The sequence below is a fragment of the Podarcis melisellensis genome (genome assembly GCF_964234715.1).
Source record: "Podarcis melisellensis genome assembly, chromosome: 5".
NCBI classification, from domain to species: Eukaryota; Metazoa; Chordata; class Lepidosauria; order Squamata; family Lacertidae; genus Podarcis; species Podarcis melisellensis.
Window position 1 is genome coordinate 71,395,809 of NC_138537.1, and position 18,769 is coordinate 71,414,577.

At 40.4% G+C, this 18,769-nt stretch overlaps 2 protein-coding genes and 1 long non-coding RNA gene across 15 annotated transcripts in view; 2 read left to right on the forward strand and 1 right to left on the reverse strand.

Annotated features, from left to right (window-relative positions):
• CTNNA3 (catenin alpha 3) overlaps positions 1-18,769 on the forward strand; it is a 564,841-nt gene that overhangs the window by 146,900 nt on the left and 399,172 nt on the right. Inside the window, exon 8 of one of the 13 annotated variants that reach the window (XM_081913568.1) lies at positions 1,700-1,759. The exons of the other annotated variants lie outside the window; for them this stretch is intronic. Within the exon in view, the coding sequence (XP_081769694.1) occupies positions 1,700-1,744 (45 nt within the window). The 3' untranslated portion in view covers positions 1,745-1,759. Of the gene's footprint in view, positions 1-1,699; positions 1,760-18,769 lie in introns of those variants that run through there. 13 annotated transcript variants of the gene reach the window in all.
• LOC309371211 lies at positions 6,644-8,108 on the forward strand. The gene is made up of 2 exons (XR_014168914.1): positions 6,644-7,359; positions 7,605-8,108. It is a non-coding gene; the product is annotated as an uncharacterized lncRNA (long non-coding RNA).
• The window catches only part of LRRTM3 (leucine rich repeat transmembrane neuronal 3), a 100,497-nt gene continuing 89,943 nt past the window's right edge, over positions 8,216-18,769 (reverse strand). Inside the window, exon 3 of the mRNA XM_081913676.1 lies at positions 8,216-9,528. Within this exon, the coding sequence (XP_081769802.1) occupies positions 9,340-9,528 (189 nt within the window). The 3' untranslated portion in view covers positions 8,216-9,339. The remainder of the gene's footprint in view (positions 9,529-18,769) is intronic.

An 18,769-nucleotide genomic window follows, 5' to 3' on the forward strand; every position in this document is an offset into this window, starting at 1 on the left:
AGATGCAGAAAATATTTATTTGGAGCTGCAAATTCTCAATTGCAAATTCTGCCACCATGAATCTGTTCCCAACATGTGACAGTGCCGGATTTAGGGTGGTTCTTCTGCACAGGGAGCCAAGCCAAAGGGCTGCAAATTGCAAAGATCCATTGGGCGTACCAAATTTTGGCTTTCCACAAGGTGCCATATTATGAAAGATTACCAAAGTCCGCTCTGCATGTATGAACTTTAATAACAAATATCCCTTTTTAGCACTACTCTCTGCTACTTGATTCCTAGTGAAATAGAATATTCTCACTGTGGTCTTTTTCAAATGACTTGAGTGGAGTGGAAATCTGATTGAGCAAAACGCAGATGAAATATGGCATATACTAAAAGAAGCTTTTTCAGAGTTAGAAAAGGAGAAGCATGGAAAGTTAACTAGATATGCCCATTGATTAATGAAGAAATGAGTGTGTTGCAGATACTGTAGTTCCTTGTTGAATAAATGTGTTCACTTACTACTTTTGATTGAAGCCCAGTAAAAACATTTCATTATTAAGACTGACTATTTCAAATAATCCCATACTTTCATGCATAGATGTAAAACATTTGTGGGAGCTCAGGAAGACCTTTATTCCAGAGTTCTTAATACTTTAGTCCTGGGTTCTTAAAGAGATGAAACCAGTAGGGTTTCTGTTCACAATCTCTTTCCTTCACCTCTTGGGGCCTATCTATGTGATATATTAAATGCATGTTTACTTTTAAAAAGAAGAATTGGGGAAGGGAATCATTATTTGGGCTGTATTGTTTGTAGAGGAGAGTCAAAGTGGAGGAGAGATAATGCTGCCAGGTTTATGCAGACAATTAGGAAAATCATTTTCTATAATAGCTGATGATCTGTAACTTTAGATCTTTAGATCTCTATGTGGTCACCCACCCGCACACATTTGTTGAAAACTGCTTTGATATTGGTTTTATGAAATTGTGGTACATATGAAATGCCCACGTCGGCATAAAAATAGCTCAAAAACAGCAAAAAAAAGAGCTCAACAACTTTTCTGTCTGGATTTTCACTGTTTGAAATATGACATCCCTACCCAGGAGGGAAGCTGCATTTGAAGGGATGGGTTTTAACTGGACAACAGTACAAAGGTTATATCCTACACATGCTTCAGTCCAAGTTTGAATTCTTCTGGGGCTGCTTTGGGTTAAAACAATGTTGAGGTGGGTAAGTGCAGGGATGATTGGGAAATCTAAACTTCTCTGTTAAGAAGACTAGAGCTTCATCTCTTGGCCTAATGTGCGGATTGGATCACTGAATTATCCACTGACTTTTGCAATTCCTAAATATCCCATTGTGGTTCTTGGCTAAAACAAAATTATTGAAATGCATATTCTGACAGAGAACAAGTTCAAAATTCTCCAGAGGTTTGTCTAATTCTCTTTCATAGCCATTCCCCATGTAGTGGGAAGTTGGCCATATATTTGATGAAGAGAAGCATTAAAAGTCCTTGTTTTTTTTAATCCCTTTTCTCTTATGTGTGCATGTTTCTTTTCTCCCCCCCCCCCATAATAATGATAATATAAACTCTTCAGGGAAGAAGTGTTCTTCCCAAGTGTCAAGCCATTCATTAACGATTGCTGATGCAGTCAATTGTAGATTTTCTTGAGGCCAAGGATTTGTCTTTCTAATGACTGCTTATGCAACCTCTTACAGCCACTGTTGTTGGTACACGAAGTAGTGAAAAGAAGGGGTGCATGATTTCTGCTTCAACTTTTGTGCCTCTTGTGTTTTGTGGTGATGATGGAAGACTTTTAGTGTTTTTCCTATGCTGAGAAAAGAGAGTTGCAGCATTGCATCTCATCAAAAAGAAGATGCCACGTCCCTTTTCCCCATGTTATTTTTTAAATGTTAAAAAGTGGAAACATGAAATGCAAAAAAATCACTCATGTTTTGCACCTTCTTTACATGCTTTTAATATGCAAGGCCTCTTTTATTTGAACAAATTACTTATTTAGAAGTGTTTTTCCTTCAGCAACTTACTTGTTTACCTTTTCGTGCATTCTGAACAAGTGTTGCACATTCTCTTGATGGCTGTTGTGAGCACCTCAGCACACAGCACCACTCACTGTAGCATCACCTCTCAGTCTTCATTGTATTCAAGATCACTGTGACATCTTAACACCTTCTTCGCTTAGAGATGCAGAGGACCCGATGGCACTTTGTGAGCCTCCACAATTCTCGTTCTAGTGAGTGTGAAGATTTGCTAAGAAGAACATGAAATAAGCAGTTTATACAACATATAGCTTGCATGCAAGGACATTGTTAGCTTGGGTGGTAGTACAGCATCACGACCCAGTTGTCCAAGACTCAGTTAATGTTAACAGCAAAGGAAAACGTGTTATTTCATTATTTCCTCTCTCTTGCACAGCAGTAGCTGAAGAAAAAAAGACATTAAATGAAAAGAATATCCCCCCCATAAAGTGCCTTTCTTTCTAAGGAAGAACCTAGTTGCCCTGTAGCCCAGTGTTGTAGTGAACTTGAATTCAGCTCCTAACCATGTAATTAGTGGCAGGGACATATGAACCAGAATATTTAAAAGATTTGCACCAGTGTCTCCTGTGAAATACATTTAAAGAATCCCCACCCACTTCTAGTGCATTTTCATAATTGATGCTGGTTTTATTATTGCCTTATTTATTTATTGTAAACTGCCTTGAATGTGTTTTATACAGAAAGGTGGAATATAAATTAATAAACCAAATAAACTACAGTAAGCTAAAACCAAATATTCCAGCTTCTACTGCATTTATCCCAGCTATTGTAGCTCTTGTTACACAAGGATACAGTCAAACACTGAGTAGATTTTACCTGTCTTTACTTAGAAAAACATTAGCATATCCTTCAGGTTTATATGACCAGACCACTGTTAATATCTAGAAAAGCTGGCTTTGAGGTTTGCTAAGGCTACCAGAATCTTTCAGGAGTTAATGCTGAGCTCTGGAACCCAAAGTCTCCTGCATAATACAGAAGCTGGGAATGCTTACTCTGGACCTATAGAGGAAACAGTCTGTTGGCATGCTCGGGCTGCCTTCTACCCCAGCCTGGGTGGAATCTAGACCCAAATAAAAAAATGTAGTGAAAATGCTTTTTAAATTTTTTTTTGAAAAATATATATTGGATTTGCCATAGCTCACCATCATCATCTAGTGTCACATTTGTATAATGCACTTTACAACACACTTAAAACTTTTATTTGCAGCTGTATAGCTGAGTCCCTGCATATTTTGGAAATATGGTTGGTGTTCTTCTGTGCCTTCTGTGTGATCTTGTGATTCAGTGTGAGAACTCTGGAGAACTGTTGTTTGTCATTGTAGAGCTGTAGATAAAACTAAGCTAGATATAGACCAGTGTTCTGACACAGGGTAATACAGCTTTCTGTGTGCATCTTTTAAAACTAAGGACATAGGGCTGGATTCAGCTATGTAGGCACAGTAGCAGGAAACAGCACAGTGGGTCCACCAATGCAATGTGACTTCCCCCCTCTCTTCCTGCTCCATGCCCTCTCATAAGCTCTTGGGGATCGGGAGAGCACCCAGAACAGCACGTGGGGAAGCAGAGATCTGAAATGCTTGTGGTGACTGAACCATTGGAAGACAACAACATTGAATTCTTCCTTTAATTGTCTATTAGAGAGCTACACACCCTGATGGCTGGGACAAATGGATTTATTCCTTGTCTTCTAGTAATTATTTAATATCTGAAGAAGTGTGCACGCCCACAAAAGCTTATACTGGAAGAAGCTTAGTTGGTCTATAAGGTGCTACTGGACAATTTTTTATTTTTTTTATCCCCCCCCCCCCGGCTGCATCAGACCATGTACACTGGGATCCAGAGCACAAACACATCTGCATGTATCCTGGGTTTCCCCATGCTTTCTCTGCTATTTTTGGAAGAAGGAACCTGAAAGGATCCATTGTGCAGATGGCCCTTCTAATCTTGGCTCATTGCTTATGAACTATCAACAGTGATCACATTAGAATGAACAGCATGCAGGTGGGTGTAGTATCTACAGCTATCAGTCATCCTTTCAGAAGAGAAGAGGCTGATGGTTGTTAACGTTTTCATTAATTTAACAGCTACTGAAAATTTCCATTAATAAACTGAGTTCCCAATTATTTGATTATTGCACATTATATGATAAAATGAAAGCGGCACCCTAGTAATAACACAACTAGTTATTTGAAGGTAATTACTGGGCTACAAATATGAAATGTGTCCAGCATTATGAAAGCCAGCTGAAGCATCTCCATAGCTTAATCCCAGCAAGCAAATGACACCCACCCACCAGCATTATATTGTGGCCTGTCAGGTGCTTGATTATCCATTGTCTCCCAAGTCAGACGGATGCCAACAGCAAGAGGAGCAGCAAAAATTCTGTATTCAGTACTGTATTTTTCGCTCTATAAGACGCACTTTCCCTCCTAAAAAGTAAGGGGAAATGTGTGTGTGTCTTATGGAGCGAATGCAGGCTGCACAGCTATCCCAGAAGCCAGAACAGCGAGAGGGATCGTTGCACAGCACTCCCTCTCGCTGTTCTAGCTTCTGGCTTAGCCGCGCGCAGCCTCTTCAGAGCAGCGGGGAGCCTTCATCCCGCTGCCCTGAAGAGGCTGCGCAGTTATCCCAGAAGCCAGAACAGCGAGAGGGATCGCTGCGCTCCCTCTCCCTGTTCTAGCTTCTGGCTTAGCTGCACTCTGTCCCTTCCCCCACCTCCCGCAAAAGCCAGCAAGAGCCGCGCTCCCTTTAAAGAGTGTGTGGCTCTTGCTGGCTTTTGCGGGAGGTGGGGGAAGGGACAGAGCACGCGGCTCCTGCCTCTTCACTCAAGAGGCTTTGCATTGCTTTCGCTGAAGCCAGAAGAGCAAGAGGGATCAGTGCGCACCGATCCCTCTTGCTCTTCTGGCTTCCGGGATAGCCACGCAAAGCCTCTAGAGAGCAGTGGGAGCGCTCCTGCCTCTTCGCTCTAAAGGCTTTGCGTTGCTTTCTTGTTTCTTGTTTTTCTCCTCTGAAAACTAGGACTGTCATGGTTGGGTGCATCTTATAGAGCAAAAAATACGGGTATATGCTTATTCTGCTTCCATGGTACAAACAGCTAATAATTATTTCTTCAAGAAAGAGAGAGTTTTTCATTTAGCTAATAGGAAATAGAAGGCTTCTTTGTGGTAAGAGAAAATGGGCACTCCAATTTCTGCCTCATGGGATGCGGGTGGCGCTGTGGTCTAAACCTGATCAGGGCTTGCTGATCATAAGGTCAGCGGTTCAAATCCCCATGATGGGGTGAGCTCCCGTTGCTCGGTCCCTGCTCCTGCCAACCTAGCAGTTCGAAAGCACGTCAAAGTTCAAGTAGATAAATAGGTACCACTCCGGTGGGAAGGTAAATGGTGTTTCCGTGCGCTGCTCTGGTTCGCCAGAAGCGGCTTAGTCATGCTGGCCACATGACCTAGAAGCTGTCTGTGGACAAACGCCACACATAGAGCGAGATGAGCGCGCAACCCCAGAGTCGTTCATGACTGGACCTAATGGTCAGGGGTACCTTTAACTTTACCTTTATTTCCTCCTCAATAAGGCTGGATGAGTACCTCACATAATTGCTCTACAAATCAACACCTTTCATGTCCTCATATGGTTTGGTGCTCTTGAGAGGCAAGAGGCTTTCCAAAGGCCACCTAATCTCTTTTTAGATGTTATAGTAGAGCCAGGTTAACATATTGCAGGTGGGGAGCACCAGTATAGAGGCAAATTCCTCTCCAAACCAATGCTCACTCTTTGGAACATCTGTGGAAAGCATTATGTCTATGCATAGGGATCTCTACATGTTTTAATCATCACATCTAGGTATGTGGAGGAGCTTTCTGTTACAGTCCTGCCTCTTTCCCCATCATATTGTGCACCCATTCAGCCCTAACAAACATCTGAGGAGTGTAAGTGTGAAGCCATATGAAGGCTGACTTTATAAGTTGTTTGAGGTTCAGCATGGTAGCTACCAATAATATTGAACATGGAGGCCTTTCCTTATGTGAAGTGCATAGATACACATAGGTGCAGCAGTTTTAACCATGCCAACATACCCCCTCATTGTCATAGAAAGGCATACACACAGTTCTGTTTTTAGTAGCTAGTGACCGTGCTGCCTTAGTAACATATGAAGTGGTCTTCATGCACCAACAGTGAGGAAAGAACATCATATTATATTGGTTTGTTACTGAACTTGTATTTTTTGTTACCAGACTCATAATTTGGGAACACTGAGATTTCCTCTAAACTTCCATCACAATCAGATAAATTAATGCCATACTTAAACTACATACTTAAAGTAGTCAAGGTCTGCAAATGTTTTTTCCCATGCAGTACATGTGAATACAGTTTCCCCCCACCTCTTTTTACCACCCACTGCAAGTAGCTAAATCCATTTTCAAACCTCATGGCTCTGGCCCAGATTATTAAAGGAAGATCAGAAATCTAAGAATCATTATGCCAATATAATAAAGAAACCAGAAACTGAACAGCTTATGAAAGTTAGGATGAATTTTAAAAATGACAAATAAAATATTTTGAATAGCAAATAATTTATGCAAAATATGTTACAAAATCTAGGATGCTAAATAAATAATACAGTGTACTCTTTTTTGACATTTTGTATTCCCATATTTCTTTTTAACAATATTCCGAAGGTAATTTTTTTCCAATAATAGTTGCTTTATACAAATGGTGGATTTCATAGTTTTTAATTTTCTTTCATGAAGTTACTGTAAAATATTTGGGAGAAGTATTGAGAAAAATAGATTTGTGGTTAAATAATTTCTCTTTATTTATATATAAAAAGAAGATATTTGTTACTACTGTATGAAACGTTTTGCCCTAACCTTTTGGAAAACCCAGGTAATCCTGAATACTTATCCCTAGTCAGAACCCCAGAGGATGAATCTTTTAACTTATGTAACCTTCCATATTTTTAAAGTAATTGTACTGTAACCTCTGCTGCTATAGGCCAGTATTGTTAGCATTATTGAAGCTAAAATATGAAGATTTCCTTCTCAAAAACCAGTAATTGGGTGGCACTCAGTAGACGTTCTGTATGAACAGCTAGAATTCATGACCAATTTATTTAGATTTTAGACATCTTAAATATTTAAATATTATTTAGAGGTCTTTCTCTATAATTGGTTCTGTGATACAATAAAACATTTCTTACTTTTTGGTCAATATCTTTCCTTATTAAGTTACCTGTCAATATAGAGGAGAGGGAGATAATCTCATTATGGTTTGGGGGGCTTTCTTTTTGTCTGACTTATTTTTGTCACCTTTAACTGAATATGGAGGTAAAGTTACAGATAGGTAGCCGTGTTGGTCTGCCATAGTCAAAACAAAAAAAAATCCTTCCAGTAGCACCTTAAAGATCAACTAAGTTAGTTCTTGGTATGAGCTTTCGTGTGCATGCACACTTCTTCAGATACACTGTGTATCTGAAGAAGTGTGCATGCACACAAAAGCTCATACCAAGAACTAACTTAGTTGATATTTAAGGTGCTACTGGAAGGATTTTTTTTTTGTTTTGACTATGGAGGTAAAGTAGCTGTAACCTGTAGGCAATCATGAACACAGATCCAAACTAGGGGCTGGTTCCTGCATTAGCTTAAAGGAGGACCCAACTGCAAGAAGGTTGGATGGTGGTGCATAAATGCCTCTTATTACACTGGTTAGGCAATGAGATAATGCAGGTTCTGCGTGTAAAGGGCACATCCATATGTAGTTCCAATTCATATAGTCTTTCCCACTTGGCCACAGCTGTGTGTGTGTGTGTGTGTGAGAGAGAGAGAGAGAGAGAGAGAGATAGATGATGTCAATCAAATCTAAAAGCAAATGAGCCTGTGCATGGAACATTCAGGTTATATGCATGTTGCAGAATACATACAAAGGTGCAAATATGCATGTGGGAAGGGTAGGAGGCTAAGTACTGTGTGAAACTGCCCTTAGTATCCATTTCTGTGGCTGTGCCAAATAAGGATCTGTGCCCATGACAACTGTTTGGTGGATTAATTTACTACCTCTTCATTCAGTCAGAGATAACCCCTAAAAAGGGCAACATGACTGAACCCTATTCCCAAAAGGATATGTGTGACTTGTCTCTACATTTTATTCTCCATCTGTAATTTGTTATGTCCAAATGGCATTTCCAAAAGCCAACATTCAGGCCTCTTTAGACAACTTTTTACATGCATTGTACTATGCATCCCAAAACTTATTTTTAATTGTAAAACTAGGGAATTGGCTTATTGGCTAATTTTCAGGATGAAACAGCCGTAAAAGCATACTGCTGGTGCTTGTACTGATTGAATACTTGAAGAATTAAAATACATCTAATTGTCATGGCTACCTGGTTGCTTTATCTGAATTACTTAGAAACTAACTAAAACTGCATTCTGGTCAGCCATTAACTGAATGTAACTTTGTTGCTGTGGTTACTTCCTTTGTCATCAATGCTCTTATTCTCTGCGGTGTGTTTTTCTGTTTTTTGATGCAGTACTACATGAAGGAATAGGACAATGAGTCATTCATTCACAGATGCATTGATAAAATATCCCTCTTTATCATTACATTTCATTGCTTTACAAACCAGGCTGCAATACAAGGCAACAGTTAATTCTGAGAACTGTTTTTAAAAAACTTTGATTCTTTTTAATAGGAAAAAAAAACATTGTCTCTGTAATCTTGTACAATCCACCCCTCCATTTGGTTAATGGATTATTTCTGGAACAAATAGAATTTCCTGCACAGTCAGTGTGATAACAGTTGTGCAGAATTTGCACAGCACAGAATTTCAGAGTGAAGTTTTCTTTCTGGGCACAAAAGCAGTAACAAAACAGTTTCTACAAAACTGAGAAACTCAGAATATAACACAAGATAAAACTTTTGTTAATTTAAAATTTTAGAAACTGAAATTTGCAAAGTAAAATGTAATTAAATCATGGTCCTGTACATACCAGTACATCTCAGTATATTGAAACTTTACAATATGAAAAAATACATTAGATCTGTACAGTTTTGTTTTTTTACAGGTAGGTAGGATGAGTTTTGAAAAAAGATTTATTTTAAGGATTGTACTCTGTTTTTAAAGTCAAAAAATACTGCACAACTTAGCTAATTATAAATTGTAGACATCAAACAATCTGTATCTGAATGTGTAAATTTCAACAGAACAGGAATTTTGGAATCCATTACTGAAGAAATCTTCATTTCATCCTTCATGTGAAAAAAAAAATGGTGGCAACCCTTGGCTGTATTTCAGGCCACTGAATGTATCACTGATTTCGTGCTACCGTTGTGATTGTGCTCAGATCCAAATCAGTCTCTAAGTGTGTTTCCATTGTTTCTTCCTGTGCATTAGATTCATAGGGCTTATGAGCAAGAAGTTCATGGTGTACACCACAGTAACTTATTGTAGGCTGGTCATATGCAAGAAATGTTGACACGTTCATAGATAAAGGTATCTAGAAGTGGAAATAAATATGAAAAGTAGTTAGTAAAGAGGCAGTTGAGCACTAAACTAGATGTAATCTTGGAAGACCATGATTACATTTTCTGCTTTATGTTTCCAGCTTCATTAGCAGCTACAGAAGGGAGGTGGGGGAGATATGAATAGAATTGTGATGCTGGGGAGAAGGTTTATTTTTTTCTGTTTCCCCTCCACATTCTATACTATCTATTAAATATCTTTTTTTCCGATAAAAGAACTCTTAACTAGGAAAAAAACCAAGCCGTCTCTCTCCCTCCCATCTATTTTTAATTTCATTATAGATTTGATACTCCATTGTAGACTACTTGGTCTCTAAATCTATTCTCCCACAAATATTATCCCACAATGGTAAAATGTGGACATTTCTTTCATAAATGTAGTCATCTCCCACAAAGACTAATGGTAGTTTAGCCAGACTTAATTTATTTCAGCTAATGGTATTTCATCATCATTAATCTGTAATAGATTGTTTGAATACATCAATTACACAAATGTTTCACCAATCCATGAACCACTTAATACAGTTTTCAAATTAATACATTTTTACCATTGTTACAGCCAGAAATACGTTTTTCTTTTATTCCTATATATATTATTTTATTCCTTTATCCCCAAAATATTTTTCCCTGGACTGTTTTCATAATAGTAATCATCTCCTCCACTCCAATTGCTGATGGGACAAATAATTTTTCATTAGGAAAATTAGATGGGGGGGGGGTAGGGTTAACTTCACTTTCCAAATACCATGGCGCTCATTGCATCACACACTCCTTGTGTGGTGGCTGCTATTAATCTTTATTAGAAAATAACAACAGCAGGATGATCACAGCTCTCCTGTCATTTCTCATTTCATAGTTCCCATTCTATTTAATAAAGACTTCTAGAGTCCATGCGCCACTCATTGTGGCTTATAGCAATTAAAAAACTTTATATATATTATATTAGCATGGTTGTTTGTGAAAAGGCGTAAGTGAAAGTGATGATGAATACCTATAGAGTGCTACAGTGTAAGAATGCCTATAATGAGGAAGCTTGGCCTTAAACAAATACACAATGCATAATGTGTCTTTTAGCTACCCTGTCAAAAAGCTCAGCTAAGAGGCAAGTCTTTATTTTTTTATTAGTTGTCATAACAATCATGTGAGATGTATCAGACTGTAAGGCCTTGAATTAGAAACTGTTAAAAAGCATAGAATCTTAACTCTGGAATTCTAACAAATGCTGGTGGGGTATAGTAATGGCTATTGCTACTCTAGCATTTGATAGAATAATTCCAGTGAAAATCTCATTTAACTCAGGAAGAGAGTGAATATGCTTAAGGTTATGCTGTGAGCTAGACGGCTATTGGCTCAAATCTTTCCTCATCGCTAGAAGGCCTTGGGCAAGCCTCAGTTCTCTCAGCCTCAGCACTCCCTCTCCAGCAGCAATACAATTGAATTACTGACTTACCTCACATTTTTTGGGGGGGGGGGGAGGCTTGTGAAAATAATGTATGTGAAGCAGTTGGAACACTAAAGAAAAGCTATATAAATGCTAAGTATCGCCAAGCCCAGTGCCCAATCCAAGCATCTCCTCTCCCCCGACTCAGATCAGCATCTTTGAGCAGAGCATAAGAAGAAATCAGGTGAACTATTCCAAATGACTCAAGTTGCACACACCAGGGAAATCAGAAAGTAGAAAAACTCCAGAGTTACTCAGCTAGTTTCATCCTAAGCAGTAAGCAAAACCCACCTACAGAGTCTTCTCAAAGAAAAAATTGCTGAAAAACAAGTCCAGCCATTCAACAAGCAAATGAAGAGTATGTCACTTAGCGACGATAGAGAATGGTCTCCTTTGGCTATAAAGGAAGAGTTGGAGACCTCTAGCTGCTAATTAGTTGAGAAACTCTTGTCTCACTATCCACCCCCACATTATGAAATACTTTCATTTGACATATGATGTATGTAAGCTTTTTGTGGCAGCAGATAATGACCTTTTATGAGACCAAGCTGTGTTGCTGAAATGGCAAGCAAAGGAACTGAGATTTTTTTTTTTTGAAAACTAAAATATAAATCAGAGAATGCCAAAAAGTCGTGATACTTCATTATATGAGAACAAAGAAGCTCGCTGATTCTAAAAAGAGCTGAATAAATGTATGAAATGTGATTTTGGTTCTAATGGTAGAGATATGTGTGACCCATTAGGGTAAGGAAAGAAGTTCCTAGCAGCTTCACCTTCATAGATGGTGAAGGGACCAATAACTAGTGCCATTCTGTGATACCAAACTACCAACAGAAGGACTCATAAACCAGACTCAGGTGCTCCAACAAGCAGGAATCAGTCATAGAATAGTGACTGTGCCTACAACACAAATAGCTATCAATAAGAACATAAGAGCCCTGCAGGATTAGACAAGAGGGTCATCTAGTCCAGCATCATGTTCTCACACTGGCCAAGTAGATCCCTATGAAAACAATCAGGATATGAGAACAATAGCTCCTTCATGCTTGGATGCGCCAACTGGTGGTATTCAGAGGATACTACCTCTGATACTAGAACTAATATATAGCCACTGTAACTAATAGCCAGTGATTAGACAAATTCAAAGAGGAAAAGTATCACACACCCCTTTAAAGCCGTCAATATATATTGTGGTAGCAAATTACATGGCTTAGGTATGTGCTATGTGAAGAAGCACTTCCTATTGTCTGTCCTGAATCTCCAATTCACCTTCATTGTGTGGCCCTGGGTTCTCCAATTATGAGAGAAGGAGACCCCCCCCCCATCCACTTTCTCAACATCATACAGATGATTCAAGAAAGTCTGAGCTATAGTCTTCAAGTGGCTCCCATACAAATAAAGTACCTCTGTCTTCAACAGCTCTTCTTAACATGAATCTTCATAATAAGCGTTGCATCATTTCCCAGTACATGGTGGGGAGACATATCATACAGCAACCTTGCTAAATCTAAGGAGATCAAAGTCAACTCAGTGCCTGGATGGTGGGGGAACAGCTGGGAATCCCACACAGCAAGAGTGGAGATCCTGTGGCCCTCCAGATGTTGTTGGATTCCAACCTCCACCAGCTCCAGACAGCACAGGATGACTGGAGATGTAGTCCGAAAGTGCCTGGAGGACCACAGGTTTCCCCTTTCTGACTTACAGGCTGTGGAAGACAAACAGAATATAAATGCAATAAGCAAAGAAACCTATGTAGTACAGTGGTACCTCGGGTTACAGACGCTTCAGATTACATACGCTTCAGGTTACAGACTCCGCTAACCCAGAAATAGTACCTCGGGTTAAGAACTTTGCTTCAGGATAAGAACAGAAATCGTGCTCCGGCGGTGCGGCGGCAGCAGGGGGCCCCATTAGCTAAAGTGGTGCTTCAGGTTAAGAACAGTTTCAGGATAAGAATGGACCTCCAGAACGAATTAAGTTCTTAACCGAGGTACCACTGTATTTCCAGTCATAAAGTAATCTGCCTATTCCACCATTTCCATTTAAATGTTATAAATTTACATTCACAGACAGCTTTATCCTTTTGTTTTGTGGTATCAGCTGATATGCTGGGCATACTTGTGCATTGTTCAGACATCATCCACCTTGCAAAAGCATAGCCTTCAGGATTTAACTGACTGCATATTTTGCATAAGTATGGCCGCGCCAATGTAGTGGTCTCACCGTGGTGCTTATCCTGATGAGGGAGCTGATGAGACAGGAGTGGAACTCTAGACATGGATGGAATCTAGATGGATGGAGGAGGTTCTATACTTCTTTGCTGTAGTAATGCTGCTTTCCTCCCCCCCCCCCACATTATACTACACAATTTTTGTGCCCCAAGGGAGGGTTAGGTTCTTCATTTGTGGGACAAGGTGGGTCAAGTAATAGTTTTCATGAGACTAATGCCTGCTGTAGGCAAGATGAGCTTAATGAAGGATTAAGTGTTTTGAAAGCTATTTCACTTGGTTTAATTATCACTGAATAGTCCTTCATTTGGGAGCGCTAACTGAACATTCTAACTTCTGATATTCCCTGTAAAGCTCCAAAGTTTGACAAATCTTAGTAAATGAGATCTCTTGGGCCACATGTTTTACTTCCTGTATTCCAAGGCCATTATGATAACATCCCTGCAGTACATACGTTTCATTTCAGTATATGTTTCCTAATAGAAGACAACAGCTCATTTCATCACAGTGGAAGCTGTAGCCTCAGCATGTTGCAAATCAACATCAGCTGTGTTCTCAACTGTGTTGGTATGTGATAATTTTATTAACATTACAGAAGCCATGGCTCCTCTCAGAGGGGAACATATTAAGCATTGTTTTGGACAAGATGAAGAAACTCAGGGATTGGGACTGTGGTGGCTGGAGCTCACTGGAAGCAGCAATAAGAGGAGGCAGAAACAACTAATTTTAGTTTTGTCCACATCCTTGCAGAGTTCTACAGGGGCAACATTGAGACTGAGGAAGATTAAGCTAACAGGTAGGGCTACTCCCTTGTCTGGTTGTAAATGAGAAGGCAGGCAGGTGAGAGCTGATGGAAGTTACTGGGATAGTGCTCCAGCCATCTAATGGACTAGCCTCCACTGTCTGTTTCCTGTTCACCCCACTCACTTGCATATTCAAAATGCGCTTCACGGCAAGGATTTTTCCAGCTTTGCTACTTGAGCCTTTAACAGTGATGTAGAGGCTCCGTCTGTGACCTCCAACATACATCACTGTGTTTTTATTAAGTTGGGAGCCAGCCAGAGTGGCTGGGGCAACCCAGTCAGATGGCCAGGGTATAAGTCATAAATAAAAATTATTGTTGTTATGCTGCAAGCATATGTTCTATCACTGAGGGCAATGAACTGTTTATTGATTGTTAATTCTGATTTGTTTGCAGGGAGATTAGATGACCACTATTTAGTGAGCATTCATTCTGATATGTTTGTAGGGGAGGTCAAAGCAAGTATCATCCCACACCTTCCAGTGCATTTTCATGCCCCTTTGCAAAATATGTGATCTTTTGGCGAAGTGGGTTTGTTGTGCAAGACCTCCCAATAATTATGCATCCTGAATTTGCAAGTATGTGATTGAATCCCACCTGGAAATAGAAATAGTCTGGAAGAATCCTGAGTTAGTGGTAGCCCAAATAACATTTTTCCTACTACTGGCTAGAACAAAATTATTGGATTTTTCTTCCTAGCAAGTTGTGTTAAGATGAACATCTTGAAAACTTTATTACCGTTGTTTTTTAAAACCAATACATTCTGATTTATGTCATCATTTACCACTAAGATGCACATATGGATTGTGCTTTGTTTGTGTATATTAAGGAAACATTAATTTTGCAAAGTATGTTGTCCTAGAATTAAAATTGTCACACATTCAGTCCACATTATAGGATGCAGTGCAGGAGTTTGTTATTAGTCATATAAACTATGTTTGTAGGGTTTTTGTGATCTGTAATAAAGAAACCATCTGGAATGTAAAGGATCCTCATATTCTTGGCATTCAAAAATATAATTTGGAACTTTTGAAAAACATATGTCTATAGAACCGTCTGTTTCTGATGGAATACATATGAAATGTTAAGACCAGGCAGAGTGGTTAACTTATAGTGCCTAAAAAGTAGGCATATTGAGAAGTCTGTGTCGTCAGACTGTAAGTTATAAATAAAGCAAGCTTTAAAATTGAATACTAAATCCCATTAGAGATACGTATATCCTTTTTCATTTTATCTTTTCTTCTCCTGTGCAATGAATCCAAAATGCTTATTGGGAGTAAAATTTCTACAGTGTACTGTGTATGAATAGCGATCCATATCTGTTTACTCATGAAAATTCATGAACCAGAACCCATGATTTCTGGTTATGAAAAACTTTGTTTTCTTGGATTAAGGGTTGAGGAGATGGAGAGGACTAAGTGCAGAGGTGAAACATGGAGCCGAGTGTGGTGCTCGATTTAAATGCAACTGCAATTTTCATTCAAACATTTTTTTTGTAATTATGTGTTTTCATGTTTTAAACCACCCTGTGATCTGTAGATGAAGGGCAGTATATAAATTTATTATTTTTATTTTTTATTTAATCACTGTTCATTTATAAAAATAATTATGTGCTTACCGGGCTGATTGCGGGGGAAAAGATCTCACTTCTAGTCACAAATGTCTACTTGCCACCTGGGGGTTCTTCCCCCGAACTTGGCTCTAAATGGGGCTCGCTAGAAGAGCATCTGCTCTCATGCTATGTTAAGTTTCCTAATACCCCGGCCATAATAGGTGGCGATTTTAACGCCCGCACAGCAGCAAACTGGGACTCGCTGACCAAAGCCAAATGGTGGGTTACTCCAAACCTTGATAATTATGATCTGGAACATATCATGAGGAGAACTTCTAAAGACCACAGAGCAAATGAGGCTGGAGTACTCCTCTATCAAATGGCCATCCGTTTAAATCTGGTCCCCTTAAATGGCACATGTCTCCCTGACATTCCTGGGGATTTTACCCACCTGAGCGTTAAATCAAACAGCGTCCTCGATTACCTGTTGGTCTCCAGGGATCTACTTAAGTGCATTTCCACCTTTAAGATCGAGAATATACAATCTAGTGATCATCTTCCCCTTGTAGCCAAGCTCTCCCTGAACTGGCAGTCGGAGGCTCATAGACATGCGACCCAGATGGTAACCAACAAATCTCTCCAAGTAAGAGGAATCAAATGGTCGGAGACCCAGGCTCAAAGGTACCAGGAATTCTTTCAAAAAGTAATCCTCGGGCCCCATCCTAACATAGGCTCTGCCTCAGACGAGCATAGCATAGTGCTGAAATGCTTCCACCATCATACGACTGATCTTACGTCCTTCTTCAGGTTACCACCCAAAATATTAAATCGAAATGAATATACTTACGGTGCCCCCTGGTATAATTCTCAGTGTAAACAAGCAATACAGCGCCTCCGTGCTATATATAATGTATATAAGACCTCCGATGCAGCTACTCTGCCAGCTAGTTATGCACAAGCCAAGCTAGTTTACAAACACACGCAGAAAATTGCCAAACGTGAGTGGCAACACAATCGCTGGCAGGCTTTGATTACTGCTTCAAAATCACACAGATCCAGGGAATTCTGGTCTTTGATCAACAGAAGGGTGAGGAAATACCCAAGGGCAGTCATCCCTGCACCGACATGGGAATTGTTCCTGAAGAAATGCTTCTCACAGGCAGATGCTCCCTCCGACCACCTGACGCATCTGTTTACCCACCTACCTATTTGGCCTCCCACCGATCCTGACGAAATAGCCAAGCTAATAGCTCAGCTGAAACCGGGTAAAGCCCCAGGGCCCGATCTGATCCCTGCTGAAGCCATTAAACTACACCCAAAATGGTGGGCTGGCATCTTGGCCAAAACCTTCGATGCAATCAACGCTTCTGGCCTCATCCCCAAAATATGGAAGGAGGCCATTATAGTACCAATTCATAAAAAAGGTTCTCCAATGGAGCCGGAAAACTACCGTAACATCAGCCTCCTTTCGATCATAGGGAAAATTTATGCCAGCTTTTTGCTGACTAAACTATTGCGATGGGTAGATGAGACTAATCAGATTGGCCACGAACAAGCAGGGTTCAGAATTAAACGCTCTACAACCGATCATGCGATAGTTCTTTACCATCTGGCACGAAAGTACTCCTCTCCCCCCCGGGGCTACCTCTGTGCTGCCTTCTTAGACCTAAAGGCAGCCTTTGACAGCGTTCCTAGAAATATTCTATGGGAGAAACTTGCGAAACAGGGCATCGATAGAAGACTCCTATGGCTTATAAGTCAGCTCCACGAAGGTACCCTTGCTAGAGTGAGACTTACTCCTGCGGGCGACCTCACAAATTCGATACCAATAAACAAGGGTGTGCGCCAAGGATGCATATTGGCTCCCTGTCTATTCAACCTATTCATCAGCGACATGCGAGCACCCCTAGTTAACTCATCTCCAAGTACACACGCGCCTAGACTTGCGGACTACCGCTGCCCACTCCTTTTATATGCGGACGACGCGGTAATTCTATCCTATACACGTGTTGGACTAACCAGAGCTTTGAAGATCTTTGCCACGTATTGTCAACTCAACCAATTAACCATCAACCATGCTAAATCCAAGATTCTGATTTTCTCCAGAAGCCGGAGATTATACGAATGGAAGCTTGGTGGAGCAAAAATAGAGCAAGTCCTAAAATTTCAATACCTAGGTGTTATTTTTCAACACAATTTGGGGTGGAAAGCTCAAATTCAACACCTACTTAACAAGGCCAAAACTCTGTCATATGCGCTCCTCCGATTCTTTTTTTCGGATGGAGCTTTGCATGTTCCCTCGGCCCTAAAGGTGTTCAAGGCAAAAGTGGTTGCCGTGCTTGCTTATGCTGCCCCGCTTTGAGCCGTGATGACAGATCTTGCTCCTCTTGAGACACTGCAAAATCAATTCCTGCGTCGGCTCCTAATGCTCCCCCTGTGCGTAAGCAACGCAGCCATGCGACTAGAACTGAAGATCGCATCCTTAGAAACTTGCCTGTGGAAGCAAGTCTTCAATTATTGGTTATCATTGTGGCATAGATTACCAAACCACTACCTTGTCCAATGCTTATGGCGAGATGAATTCTCTAGCCTTTGGACCAGTAGAATTCATGCCAAACTCCTGAGTTATGGAATCTCTCCTTCAGATTCCCTAAAACTAGACCAAATTACTGCTCAAAGACTGATCCGCCAAAGACTGGATGACATGGATCTACAGCGAAATTATATGCTGGGGGGAGGTGTTTGTTCGCCCCAGAACATTGGTATCACTTTAACTTACTGTGTTCCATCATACCTCTCCTCCCTTTCGACTGTTGCCCATAGACTGGCCTTCACCAAAGCGAGGTTCAACGTCTTTCCCTCTAACGTCCTGAGACATAGATTCTCAAAGGGCCAAGCCCCCGCCACGTGCGAATGTGATAAGGAGACGCCGGAGTCGCTCCAGCACATCATGTTCACTTGCCCCCTGTTCAATGTGCCACGGGCAAATTTGTTGGGATCAATCATACAGAAACTAGAGGGTACCCCACCAAAATTCCACCTTGCTCAAATCTTGCAGGATAAGGATACCCATACGACCCTGAATGTGGCTAGGTTCCTGGTCGCTGTCCTTACCCAAAAGCGACGCCAAGGAGCACTACAAGCTAACTAAGGCGTAGTATGCCATTCTATTTTATAGTATTTTATTGCTACT